The following is a 13,688-nucleotide window of genomic DNA, read 5'->3' as shown; positions in this document are numbered from 1 at the left end:
GCCCTGTCTTTCTGAATTCCGCCACCTCTTTTATTTATTTATTTATTTGTTGTCCATGCCTATCTTCTATAATCATCCATCCGTTCGTCCATTTATTCATTTATTTTAGATATCTGTCGTCATTTGTCCATTCTTTTGTTTTCTCAGAAGCAATAGTAATCCGTCCATTTTCATCATTTGTCAGTCCGATCAAGCATGCTCGTGTTTGAGCGATATCTTTTATAATTTATATCAATATATTTTTTATTAAAAATATTTTTTTTATTTTTTAATAAAAAAATTAGAAATCATGCCAAATGCAGCCAAGCCTACAGTTGTCTGGTTTTTTGGTCCATTTCTACCTAGAATCGATCCGACAAGCAATTGGAACCGTTATGGGACTCAATGGCCGACCCGCTCAATCATTGTCACAGAACAAGCTCCAGGTATAAACCCCAAAACCCCAAATCCCTTGGCCTCTCCATCTGAAGATATCGTCCCCGGGAGACGGGGACGAAGCGCCACTTTCGGTACCCATACCTCCTCCACATCGATTTAATCAAAAGGAAAAAAGCCCTCCTTTCCTCCTAATCCTCACCCTCTCTTCGTCTCTCTCTCCCGACACCATGGCCTTCTGCGCTCAGAAGCTACCCTTGGGCGCCCAAATACCCCTCTCCGGTTCCGCCCGCCATCGCCGCTCCGCTTCCACCTCCGCCTCCGCCGACGCCGCCGCCTCCGCCGCGGCCCCTGTGTCCGCCGCCCATCACCCCGAATGCGTCCTCTCATCCGCCAAAACCCCATCGCCCAAATCCCCCACCAACTCGACCCGCAAGAAAACCCTAGCCCTCATCTCCTCCTCCGCCCTCGCTGCTGGCGGCTTCCTCCTCCACCTCTCCACCCCCGTTCCTCCCCCCGGCAATACCGGTGGCGGCGGCGGCGGCGGTTGGGGCTGGGGAGGCTTCCGCGGGGGCGATGGCGGAGGCTTCTGGTCTCAGATATTCTCTCCCCTCGCGGCGATCGCGAGGGAGGAGGAGCCCGCGGCCGGCGGCGGCCCGGAATGGGACTCACACGGCCTGCCGGCCAACATTGTTGTCCAGTTGAGCAAGCTGAGCGGGTTCAAGCGTTACAAGATCTCGGAGATCCTCTTCTTCGATCGTCGCCGCGCCACCACCGTCGCCGGCACCGAGGACTCCTTCTTCGAGATGGTCTCCCTCCGCCCCGGCGGCGTCTACACCAAGGCCCAGCTCCAGAAGGAGCTCGAAACCCTGGCCTCCTGCGGCATGTTCGAGAAGGTCGATCTCGAGAGCAAGACCAAGCCGGACGGCACCCTCGCCCTCACCGTGTCCTTCGTTGAGAGCACCTGGCAGTCGGCCGATGCCTTCCGGTGCATCAACGTCGGGCTGATGCCCCAGACGAAGCAGATGGAGATGGATCCCGACATGACCGATAGGGAGAAGCTGGAGTACTTTCGGAGCCAGGAGAGGGACTACCGGAGGAGGATCGAACGGTCCAAGCCGTGCCTGCTGCCCTTTCCGGTGCAGCGGGAGGTGCTCCAGATGCTTCGGGAGCAGGGGAAGGTCAGCGCGAGGCTGCTGCAGAGGATCCGGGACCGGGTCCAGAAGTGGTACCACGATGAGGGGTATGCTTGCGCCCAGGTCGTCAATTTCGGCAATCTGAACACGAGGGAGGTGGTGTGTGAGGTCGTCGAGGGGGATATCACACAGCTGGTTGTCCAGTTTCAGGATAAGCTCGGGAATGTCTGCGAAGGGAATACCCAGCTTGCTGTTGTTCGTCGGGAGCTGCCCAAACAGGTGAATTTATTTTTACCTTAATAGTGCTGGAGCTTTAGGTGTTTCATAGTTGATAAATGCTTGATTTTTTTGCTAATTTTTTGATGTCTATTCATATTCCATAAGATGAAAACTAGGATAGATGGGAGATGAAAACCTTGAATGCTTTCATCATTGTTTAATTTGTTCCAATGCTGATGATTTAATGTGTTGGCAGACAGACATGTGAAGTGTTGGAAAACAAAGTGTGTTTATAGGCGGCACCTTACCTTTCCTTTTGATTTGAGATTTCATCTGTATTTGACATGGTCATTAGCTTTTAAAGTGGTTCATTGGTAAACATAGGAACAGTTTATATCAGGGTGATGATACCACTATCATCTCCAAATCCAATATTGAAAATGAATATTAGTGAGTGAATCTGACTAATTTTGGGGTTAAGGGGATTGAGGATGGTGACGAACAAATATCATAATGATGTTAAGGTCTTCCTGGTGCTTCTAAGATTCATTATTATTGGAAATACTGTATCAAGTGGACAGGAGGGATCAAATAAGATATTTTGAAGCATATACCTGTATTTAAGATTCACATCGTCAATAAAAGGGTCCTCGCATTGGGCTCAGTGGGCAAGGTAGGTTTTCGGCATGTCCCTTGCTCGCGAACTTCTTTAGTAGGGCGGGTATCTATGGAAATCTTAATTGTTGAAGGTGACTCGGAGAAGGTAATCACTTGATTAAGTCTTGATGGAGAACATGAAAATCTCCACTAGTGTTTGATGAATTCATAATCATAGCGGGGCATGGCCAATGAGGTGGACTAATGAAACTTATGATGGGTAGCTTCCTTTCAGAGAAGGTAGAAACTGGTACATGTATTGTTGCTAGGCTTAGCTACCTTGATTTTGGATAGAAGGGGGGAAGCAGGATACCTGAATGTGAGATGATCGCTAGTTTTCCTTGGTCCCCATTTCAAGATTTACTAAAGCTCATACTTGAAAGGGGAAACGCTAGTGCAGAATGTAATGATAGGCCAATATGACCTTATTGTTGTGTCTGCTCAGGACATTATCACTGATTGATGCTTTAATCGAGATTTAGGCTCTAAATCAGAACATTTTATTTATTAAGACATGAAAGGGGCAGATTGGTAAGCAAGATACAAACTAATCCATGAATTTGAGATGAATGCTAGTATTCTCTTGTATCCATTCCAAAATTTGTCCGTCTTCTTTTTGAACATATTGCAGAATGTAGATATTGGCTAATTTGACCTCAATGTCACGCCTGCTTAGGACATCATCACTCATTGATGTTTCAATTGAACTCCATTCTTTTTAAATCAGGATATTTTATTATATCCGGACTTGTGAGGGGCAGATTAGCAATAAAATGTCTGTTTCACTCGCCAGTCAAGGGAAAACGAGTCAGTTTGCTCTGGAAACAGCTTGATACCAGTTCTGTTACTTACAATAGCTTCCATTTGTTATGGACAATTGTTTCCATTTATTAACTTAAGAAATGTGCATTTTGGTGCCTACGATGCAGATCAGTTTTAATCATTTATGCTTGCTTCCTTTATAATGTGATATCATGTTCTTTTCCTTTCAAATTTATTTCTTAAATCTGCAGCTTAACTTTGATCATCACCTGGCTGTTTCTTGCACAATTTTCTTATCAAGGTTAATACTTGTGGAATAGATATGGTGCTATTTGTGTACGTATGAGAGTGGTTTTGTGAGGAAAGGTTTATGTTCTTACTGGGTGAAGGTCTAAATTATATTGCCTTGGTTTTTAGCTTGTGGAAATGTAATTTATATCCGTCTGTGAGTTATTCATATACTTTCCTTGTTAGGCGGGTACAAAAGTATGTCCAAGTTAGATGATACAGTGAACTCCTTAATCTTCCATCTTTACCTCATAACTTGATTCTTTTCAAGGACTTGATACTTAAATAAGGACAAATCTGCATGAATTGAAAACATATGCTTTCTTAAGGAGGGAGAAGTCTATTATCTAATGTGCTAAAATTGTCTTGGTAAGTTTGCCATGCCAATGGAATGAGTGAAAAAAATATATTTGACAGTGTATTCCTATTTGAGAAGTCTATTGAACATTTAATTTTCCCATATTTTGTATCATGGTCATGAATTATGTTCATGCTGGAAGGTTGAAATCATGTTGTAAGTGGATCTCTTGATAGATGCTGTCAGAGGCCGGTACAGTGTGCAAGTAATGCCAAGTTTTGCTTCAACTTAAGAATCATGCTTGCACCTGCTATGATATAAAGGATGTGATTCTGTTAAAGTGGTTATTGTTTATAGGTAGCATTTGGATATCTTATGCCTTTAACAACCTTTGATGTCAAATTTATTGCAGCTTCGACCAGGACATGTCTTTAATATTGAAGCAGGGAAACAAGCTCTAAGGAATATAAATGCACTTGCTTTATTTTCCAACATTGAGGTGAACCCACGACCTGATGAAAAGAATGAAGGAGGAATCATAGTTGAAATAAAGCTCAAAGAACTGGAACAGAAATCAGCTGAAGTAAGCACAGAGTGGAGTATTGTACCTGGACGTCAAGGACGGCCGACTTTGGTATTTTGACACTCTTCCTTTTGGCCTTACAACTACTGGCCTACATTTCACATAATTTAGACTGTTTGTATCCTAAATATTTTGTCATCAAGCTATAAGTTAAGCAAGTTCACTCAAAAATTTGATGGCATTCTTTTTTTTCAGGCATCAATTCAGCCTGGTGGAACTGTTTCATTTGAACATCGGAATATCAAAGGGTTGAACAGATCCATAGTTGGCTCTGTGACATCCAGCAATCTGCTCAATCCTCAGGTCCGTTGGCAATCATTTAATGGAGCATTGCTGTAAATTTAGCCTGCTTGAATTGGCTTTCACCAGAATTATAGTTAGCTTGGACCACAATTGAAGTTACAATTATTTCATTTTGTCCTTCCATTTGAGTAAAAAAAAAACCCTTTCATTCTTCATTTTTTCTTGCTTTTCTTTCTTTCAGTTGATAATCTACCAACGAATTTCTGATGCTAGCATTTCTTGCATTTTGTAAGCATTTATTTCTGTTAAATACTTTCTGGGTGGCAATTTATTCTATATATACGGCTAGAATCATAAAATATAAGGCATGATATACAAAGCGACCAAATGGGTTTATGAGAAAAATATCCATGTCAAGTCCTAATCAAAGCCACCAAGCTGTTCCTTATTTCTTTTCCTATTCTGAGTGTAGCTTCTTGTCTGCCCCTTATGAGTGATATATTTGTTATAATATGTGCCTCAGCCTTTCTAAAGATGTCTTATCTTTGTTCTGTTGTTATTTTCAGACTGAAGTAAGAAAAAGGGAAAGGTTTCTTGAGGGTCATAGGTTGTTTGATAGGATATTGACTTGCTTGTAACGTTTAAAAATATTTCTTATCTTCTAGGAGCAATAATTTCCAAAAGGATCATAAGCTTACTGCATACCAAGGTACTAGCATGCACTAGATCAAAGTGATAATATAAACAAACAGAATAAAGGTCCGATAGATGAACCTATCATTCTCCAATCGAGAACTTTGTGGATTGACAGACATGTTTTAGACATGTTAACCCATATTTGTATGCAGAAAAATGTTATACTAGATCAGAGTTTGCATGTCGGTGTTTATAATTTAGAAGTTGTGAATCGAATATGTAAATGAGGTAATTATCTTGCATTAAACAATATAATATGTTGAAATTTTAAGACTGTTAACTAAGTTAAGATAATTTAATCATTCTAATTATGGTAACGCAAATAGAGCACCGCCAACCAAAGATAGAATCAAGACTATGTATAAGAAGTAATGGATTTTCTGTTATTCGCATATGCAGTTGTTATCTAGAAACTTCAATATAATGGGCCTCTCAAATTTGGGATTCTGGAGAATGTTTTAACTAGCAAATAGTTTACATAATTGATATGATATTTTCATTTTCTTTCGACAATATGTTGCATGTCTATGAACTGGTCAAATAAATAGTAAGTACATCATATGTAACTAAACAAATGTTTGAAAATCAATTGTATATCAAAGCCTATTTTTAAAAACTTTTTCTATATCAGAAATTTTTTCATAAATATTGCTTAAGAACATTAATCTGTTATTTGAATAACTGTATCAATGAAGGGCTTGCTTTATCTTTATGAGAACCAGTATTAGTATTTGGCATGCACGATGCATGTGATGGATTCAAGAGATGAGCTAACTCAATGAATGTCTATGATCTCGCTGGTCAATATTATTTTTAGTAAATTTGATAAATATAGTTCCTGTCCAATGTCATTGAGAGTGAATTTGGGAGAGTGTTGTTATTTTAAAAATGGTACACATGTAAAAGGGGCCTGCCCATGGTTTGTGGAAGTTTGCGACCAGAACGAGGGGATGGAGATGCAGGGGCCTGCCCATTGGAGCTTGCTTTTAATAATTGTTCTCATACCTCAAATAATGTTTAATCTATGTATAACCTTTTGCTTCTTGGTTTGAAATGAATAGCCTTTGCCAACACAGTAGAACTCGCTAGACACCCACTACTTCCAAAGGTTTCATGGTAAGTCCCTCTTGTCTAAATTTCCCTGCCAAGGAAGGGAAAACCAATTTCTAGAGGTTTGAAGTCCCCTCTCATAATAAATTTCCTTGCCAAGGAGGAGAATATCAATTTGTAGAGGTTCGAGATCAGGTTGACAATTACAAAATCTGCTCAATCTTTCTCAGAGCTATGACATCTTATAGTTGTGTTGTATAGCTGACCCAATGGGAAAATGCTAGGATGATGATGGCATAACATTTTATGAGAACAAACAACCATGTAATCATCAAGCAAAAAAGGGAAAAGAAGCATGCCGAGTCTTAGTATACTAAAAAAGGTCAGACTGCTGCCGGTTTAAAAATATTAGTGGGGTGATGACTTACAGTTAGGATCAGCGAATTATCAATTCATTGATTTGTTCAGATCTATGCCAAAAGTGGCAACGAGTATATATCTTACTGCAAAATAAACACCTATTATGCAACAAACTTAGGCCTTTATTTCAGGTATAGATTGGATGCGTACGTAGCTGCATAGATATTTGAACATATTGTGCGTACGCGTCATCTGTTCTGCATGGCCTTTTGATGGTTATGTTGGTGAAGAGGCTGGGGGGTTTTGGGTCAATTTGTGGGTTGACTGCTTTCTTTTTGTTGTTCTATGTGCCTATTTATGCTATTAAATACAATCAACTTTTGTATTGATACAGGGGAATGCTAAGAATTAGTTTTTTGTATTTTTCAAAACTTGCATCTGTCCACTTGATCATATACAACAAAAATTTGTTCAGAACTTTTGTATTCAGATTAGCAATGTGGCCATGCGTGTCTGAAATCCTATTATGTTCATTTCTTCCTAAAACACATATCATTTCCTTTATGAACTGGGTCCTACATTACCGAGTCCATATTCATTAAAGCCTTTGTTAAGTCATATTTCCACAATGTGGTGTGTGCGCATGAGTTCGTTCGCTGTTCATCAGCTTGGGTCACAAAGATTACATTGTTCTTTTTGTTAATTTATGATCTTTGAATCTAGTTACCGAAATTTTTCACACAGGGAAAATATAATAGGAAAAAGTATATGTGTTACTATCAGCATAAAGTATCCGTCTTATTATTAATATTGTTGTTATTATTATGATTATTGTCCCCGTCATTACCATCATCATTCTTAATGCATCATACCAATTTAACTTCTAAAATTTTACAATGCCTGTTTAGGATGACCTATCCTTCAAGCTGGAGTATGTGCATCCGTATGTGGATGGTGTGTATAACCCTCGTAACCGCACATTCCGCGCTAGCTGCTTTAACAGTCGGAAGTTGAGTCCTGTTTTCACTGGTGGGCCAGGGGTGGATGAAGTTCCACCTGTATGGATTGACAGAGTGGGGTTCAAAGCAAATATAACAGAGGTAGGTGTTGATGTTTTCTCTTAGCTCAATTCTCAAATTTATTGCAGTGAATTTGTTCTCTGAAGGATCCTCTATAATGTTGTATGAGATGCATTACTCAAATTTCAGGCCTTCACACGTCAAAGCAAATTCACTTATGGACTTGTGATGGAGGAAATCACAACTCGCGATGAAACTAGCAGTATATGCACTCATGGTGCTCGAGCACTTCCTACTGGTGGCTTAAGCATGGATGGACCTCCAACAACCCTCAGTGGTACTGGTATTGACCACATGGCATTTGCACAGGCAAATATTACTCGTGACAACACAAAGTTTGTAAATGGTGCAGTTGTTGGCGAGAGAGACGTCTTTCAGGTGTGTACAGTTAGTTTGCTTATCAGTTATTTTGAATTTTCGGTAGAGTTCTTGCATGTTAAGTTTCCACCATAAGCTGTTGTCTCCGAGCCTGTAAGTCAGCAAAGGCCGACGGAGGCATGGATACACAGAGAGAGATCCTACAATCCTATAAGTAGCATATGCTAAAATGTTCCGTAGTAAGTTTTGGATGATTTTAGATTATTTCTATATGTATTTATAGATCAGTTATAAATATGAATCTGAAATCCTAAAAGGTCACGTAGCAGTTATTCTATGCTATATTTGAATTTGTGTTAGTAGCACCAATTTTTCAAATTATGGTAGGGCAGGTGGTCCCTTTTCACATAATAAAACTATTCTGAGGAAAACCTATGCTTTTAGATCTGTTTAGGACTGAAATTTCAGTGTCCTATTTTTATTATGTAATCCATTTTTGACTTCTTTGTAAGTAATAAAACATTTTGTTTCCTGACATACATTTTCAAACTCTTCTTATCTTTTGATGGCTGCATTTCTCTTGGATTGCAGTTAGACCAAGGCCTTGGAATTGGCAGCAAGTTTCCATTCTTCAATCGTCACCAGCTCACAGTGACACGCTTCATTCCGTTGAAGCAAGCAGAAGAAGGTGCTGGCAAGCCGCCACCACCTGTTTTGGTCCTTCATGGACATTATGGTGGTTGTGTGGGAGACCTTCCAAGCTATGATGCTTTCACACTCGGTGGGCCCTACTCAGTGAGGGGCTACAACATGGGCGAGCTGGGTGCCTGCAGAAACATTCTTGAGGTGAGCATAACGGGAGATCTTTTTGCATGTTAGCTTGAACTTTCATAAGTGATACACAGTTCCTTTTCAATTAAGATTAAGAATAAATCATGATTCTGACAATTACCACAATCATCATTATTGGTGCTTGTAGATCAATCAACAGATCTGGGTGATTTTTCATTTCAATCACTTGAGATTTAACCATTCCTTTTCATACTGTTCAGCTTGCTGCTGAGCTGCGGATCCCTGTGAGGAATACCCATGTATATGCATTTGCAGAACATGGGAATGATCTTGGTAGTTCGAAGGATGTCAAAGGAAACCCAACCGAGTTCTTCCGCCGAGCTGGGCATGGCTCGTCTTATGGTGCAGGCGTCAAGCTTGGGTTGGTAAGAGCAGAGTATGCAGTTGATCATAATGCCGGTACTGGTGCAATATTTTTTAGATTTGGAGAGAGGTTTTTGAGGGATGTTGCCTACATCGCGGAGAAGTTCAAAAATTTTGCAGGTGCCATGGATATCTGTTTACAGGATGCCTGTGTCATTTATTCCAAGTTATCAAGGTTCATGTGCACTGTATTTTAGTTGATTTTTCATATTATTGAAAAAGTTTATGAATCTTGCTTATTAATTCGAACTTTATTTTGACAATGTTATCAACAGCATAATGGCACAGAACGGGTGACTAGGGAATTTGCTTCATGCGGTATAAATTGTGCAAGCCTCGGTGAGTGTTGAAAATCTAGAGTAGGCTAAGTTCCCTGAGAACCAGTATCTTCGCAACCGGGTGAAGCTCCAGGATGGGGACTTTTATGATGGCTGTCACATTTTTACCATCAGGATTATCGGCCTGTCGAAAGACCTATGATAGTAATTGCTGATATGTTGATCTTCTGAAATTAATAGGTAGAAATTTGATATTTCCATGCGTCGAAGGCTTGGGTTCGACGGCAGGCGCCCCGCTGTCTTGTTCGAGGGATAAAGTACAGGGCTGTGACTCTTGTGGTAGCATCATACCTGTGATTGTCAGGGGGCGGTATGATCTTGTTCCTTAGTACCTAAATTTAGGTACCGGCTAATGGATTAAAATCAATATTTTTGTAGCTGATTTTCGAGGTAGCCCATCTGTATTTTCAAAACTGATAAAGAACTAATGATGGTGGTACCACTCGACCACCCCCCAACCCAAAATTAAAGAAAAGATATCCGTAATCGTGTGGCAAATAAAGCACATTATTTAGGACTACCGAGCGTAATATGAAGCACTCGGGAATCCCAATGGTTGTGGATGATGCAAGCTCCGTTCATGTACGAAACATGGGCACAAAGTTGTTATGGAATTGTTTGAATGTTCTCTTTAACGATCTGAACCAATGTACGCATTCCACGGTGTTGGATCAATTGTCTGACCTTTTAATTTCATGGCCGCGTTGGCAATACCGGTCCAGATTTAGATCACGCAAGGCCCGAAGATTGAGATCAAGGGCCCGGGCACCTGCGCTATTCAACTCAAGAGTGCAAAAGAGAAACATCCGTGAGATCAGCATAACTAGGAAAAGCAAAAGGAGCCTATCGAAAATAAATAAATTAAGTAAATAAGTAAAGCTACATCCTAGAACCACGTTGCTCTGGATTACTTATCATTCCTCCAAGTGGTTGTGGCACATTTCATGGCAACGAAGTCAGGGAAGCCGCTACCCAACTCTCTGCTCTTCCAAACATCACGTCACCCAAAACACCCAACACACACCACTAAGCCAGCATCAGATACCCAGGAGAAGGGAGAGAACAACACATAATTTCCATAATTTCTTCCCATGTCCGCTTGCCCAACACACTATAATGTAAGACTAAATGATGCCGCACAAATGCGGAAAAAGAGGAGAAGAAGGAAGAACAAGAGAGGAAGAAGGAAGAAGAGGTTCTAGAGACACAGGAAGAAGAGAAGGGGAGGAGGAGGAGGAAGAATAAGATCTGAGGGGAAAAGAAATTCTTAATCATTCATTAAACCCTAATCATGAAAATAGTTCCCTATATATAGGGCCCAAATACACAACTTGCATAAACCCCCCTTACACAGAAATAAATCCTAATGAACCCACAAATAACACAAATAAGCCCTAAAATGCAAATAAGCCCAGAAATAAAATAAACCACAAATAAACCCTAGAATACAAATAAGCCCAAAAATAAAATAATAAAATAAATATGCAAATAAACGGGTCTGGCTCAATCCGGGGCTCAGGATCATCTGGATGAAGGGCTCTGATGTCCCCATCAACTCCTCCCGGGTGAGAAAAACTCGACCCCGTCGAGTACAGGTCTGGCCGGCTGTCGTACTGCTCCAGAAGATCGGGGTCAATGCGCTGCAACTGTGCTTTGGAAATCCACGTCACATCAGACTTTGGTCGACCTTTCCACCGAACAAGGTAACGTTGGTAACCACCGTTCCTGCTTGAAATAACCTGCTCATCCAATATATGTTCTATTTGTTCTCTGCGTGCATGAAATTTGGGAGGTGGTGGCTCAACAGCAGGTAATAGGGCAGGGTGTCCAACATGGGCAGGTATATCAATAAAGGGGTCAGAAGGCAGGAATATTATCTTTTTGTATGGGACTAAATCTTCAATATTAAATGTCGCACTAATCCCATAGTCATCAGGAAGATCCACAACATATGCATTCGAACAGGTTTTCTTTAAGATTTTGAACTGTTCTGCACTACAAATTTGCAATTTCTTAAACGTTTCTGAAGAAAGTCGTTCAAACCTAATTCTTATCATGATGTAATCTCTTTCACTTAACTCATTATAACGTCTGTGTAAATCAGCAAAGGATTTATATTTTAAGTTATTAAAGTGACTACAATTGCTGATTTCTCGATGCAATGAATGTGGATGTGATACAATTGATTGTGCAGACTCAAAGACTCTATACTGATGAGACATGAAAAACAGGTCTATGGGTTGCCTAGGTTTGTAATCATGCACTACTTCGAATGGACTCATACCTATGGACTTGTTAACCGAACTATTACATGCAAACTCAACTGTCGGTAACATTAAATTCCAGGTCCTAGCATATGCATTCGGTCTGAGCCTATGATGTAGAAGGTTGGGCAGAGATGCTCCGGGAACTAGATCGATTGCGCGTTGGATATCATGCATTGGAGAAAGTGCATCCGGAAGATCATCAGGGAGTGCATCATGAAACTCCTCTAGAAGGGAAACTACTACCGGGGAATGTTCAAGGTTGGACTCCGCATGGGTAACTTTAGCTACAAGTGCCAATTCAGATGATTGGCTCTCAATATCTGTCACTACCTCTTCCACAGTTGTGATGTGAAGTGGCTTGGTTGTACTTAGATCACTAGTCTCCCTTTGGGAATCATTTTGGACAAAGTCTAATTCTGTAAGTTCGTCTTCAAAGTCTTCTTCATAGTCTTCTATATTTGGTTCATAGACTTCTTCGACATATTCGGCCTCTTGGTTCCTAACTTCTGGTCCAGTAATCGAGTAGGTTTTAGTGGAACATTGGGGCGCTATGTGGCCGAATTGTTGACACCTAGAGTATTGGGTTTGGTGCCTAGGAGAGTGGGGAAGGACTACAGGTGGTGCGACCAAACTGATTTTAGGTTGGGCTGTAACAGGGGTTGGCGATTTAGGGGTCCTAGAATTTTGCACGAGCTCACGGATCTCTTGTCTGAATTCCTTGTATCCAGCCCGTATGGCAACGATCTGTTCCTTGATAGACCTCAAAATGTCGGAATTCATGGTAGCTACAGGGGTTTTAGGTTGACTGAGATAGTACTCCATATCACTACAGGTTGGCATGCAATGATGACACTGGGTGATGATGTGAAATGCAGTGTCACTAATGAAATCTTAATAACTATAATGTAGGACCAAAGTTGATGCTGGACAACCTACTAATGCAATCTGTTATGACTTCAGAAATCAGCAAGTCTTCACAATAATAACTTAAAATTTAAATGTTGCTGATTTTTACTTCGGTTATTCAGAATTAAGGATTAAGATTATTCAATTTAAGAAGTTAGATTGCAATCAAGTAGTACAGTTGTTCTGATCCTAAATCAATATGATCGAAGAATGTTGAGAAGCATCCAGTTGTTAGGGTGTGCTAATTTAATATTTAGATTTTAACAGGGCAAATAGGATGGGTTTGAAAGTAGGGGTTCTATGTTCTGAATTTTGACAACAATATAAATTTTCAAGTATATGGCTATCATGCAAGAGAACTAGAACATAATTAAATGAACAAATCCAAGAAAAATGGAAACCTATCACCTGTGGCGGATGCAGTCAACCAGAATGGTGCGTTCGAGGTCTGGGGCGACTATCAGAAGCGAAGTGCAGCTGATGGGCTTGAAAAGGGAGGAGGGAGGGGGTGGTGTGGCCCCCCTGGAGAAGAAAAGGCCCGTTGAAAGGGGCTCTGCAGTGGCTCGGCCTGCTGACTTGGGCTCGTGAGAGAGAGTCGGGGCAGGCTCCTGCTGCGTGGGCCTGGGGTCGGCCCGTGTTGACTTTAGAAGGAGGGTGGGAGGCGCGTGGGATCGGCCAGATAGGAAGGGGTTTGAGGGGAAGAGGGGCGGCGGAAGGTGACAGGGGTTCGAGATGGGGACGGCCGGCGGCGGAGCAGAGGAGGCGGCAGGCAGGTGGCGGCGGTCTGGTGCAGCGGCAAACGGAGGGCAAGCCGGAGGCGGCGAGGGGCTTTGGTGGAGGGGACGGCGATGGGAGTTCGGAAGGTTGCGGCGAGGCGGAGGCAGCAGTGGGCGGCGTG

General features: G+C 41.5%; 1 protein-coding gene across 2 annotated transcripts; it reads left to right on the top strand.

The window, feature by feature from the left end:
• The first annotated feature begins 377 nt into the window (after positions 1-377).
• On the top strand, positions 378-10,015 carry LOC103715666 (protein TOC75-3, chloroplastic-like). 2 transcript variants are annotated; one of them, XM_008803374.4, is made up of 8 exons: positions 378-1,790; positions 4,148-4,369; positions 4,514-4,621; positions 7,576-7,767; positions 7,876-8,124; positions 8,656-8,910; positions 9,117-9,399; positions 9,555-10,015. In XM_008803374.4, the coding sequence occupies exons 1-8, from the start codon at positions 606-608 to the stop codon at positions 9,557-9,559; spliced, it is 2,499 nt and encodes an 832-aa protein (XP_008801596.2). In that variant the 5' UTR covers positions 378-605; the 3' UTR covers positions 9,560-10,015. The 2 variants fall into 2 exon arrangements, with proteins under 2 accessions (XP_008801596.2, XP_038980013.1); XM_039124085.1 differs by having other exon boundaries at positions 9,117-9,454.
• The last annotated feature ends 3,673 nt before the right edge of the window (positions 10,016-13,688 follow it).

This window comes from Phoenix dactylifera, chromosome 3, assembly GCF_009389715.1.
Source record: "Phoenix dactylifera cultivar Barhee BC4 chromosome 3, palm_55x_up_171113_PBpolish2nd_filt_p, whole genome shotgun sequence".
Lineage (NCBI taxonomy): Eukaryota > Viridiplantae > Streptophyta > Magnoliopsida > Arecales > Arecaceae > Phoenix > Phoenix dactylifera.
Note: the sequence above shows the minus strand (reverse complement) of the source record. Positions and strands in the feature narration are given on the sequence as shown.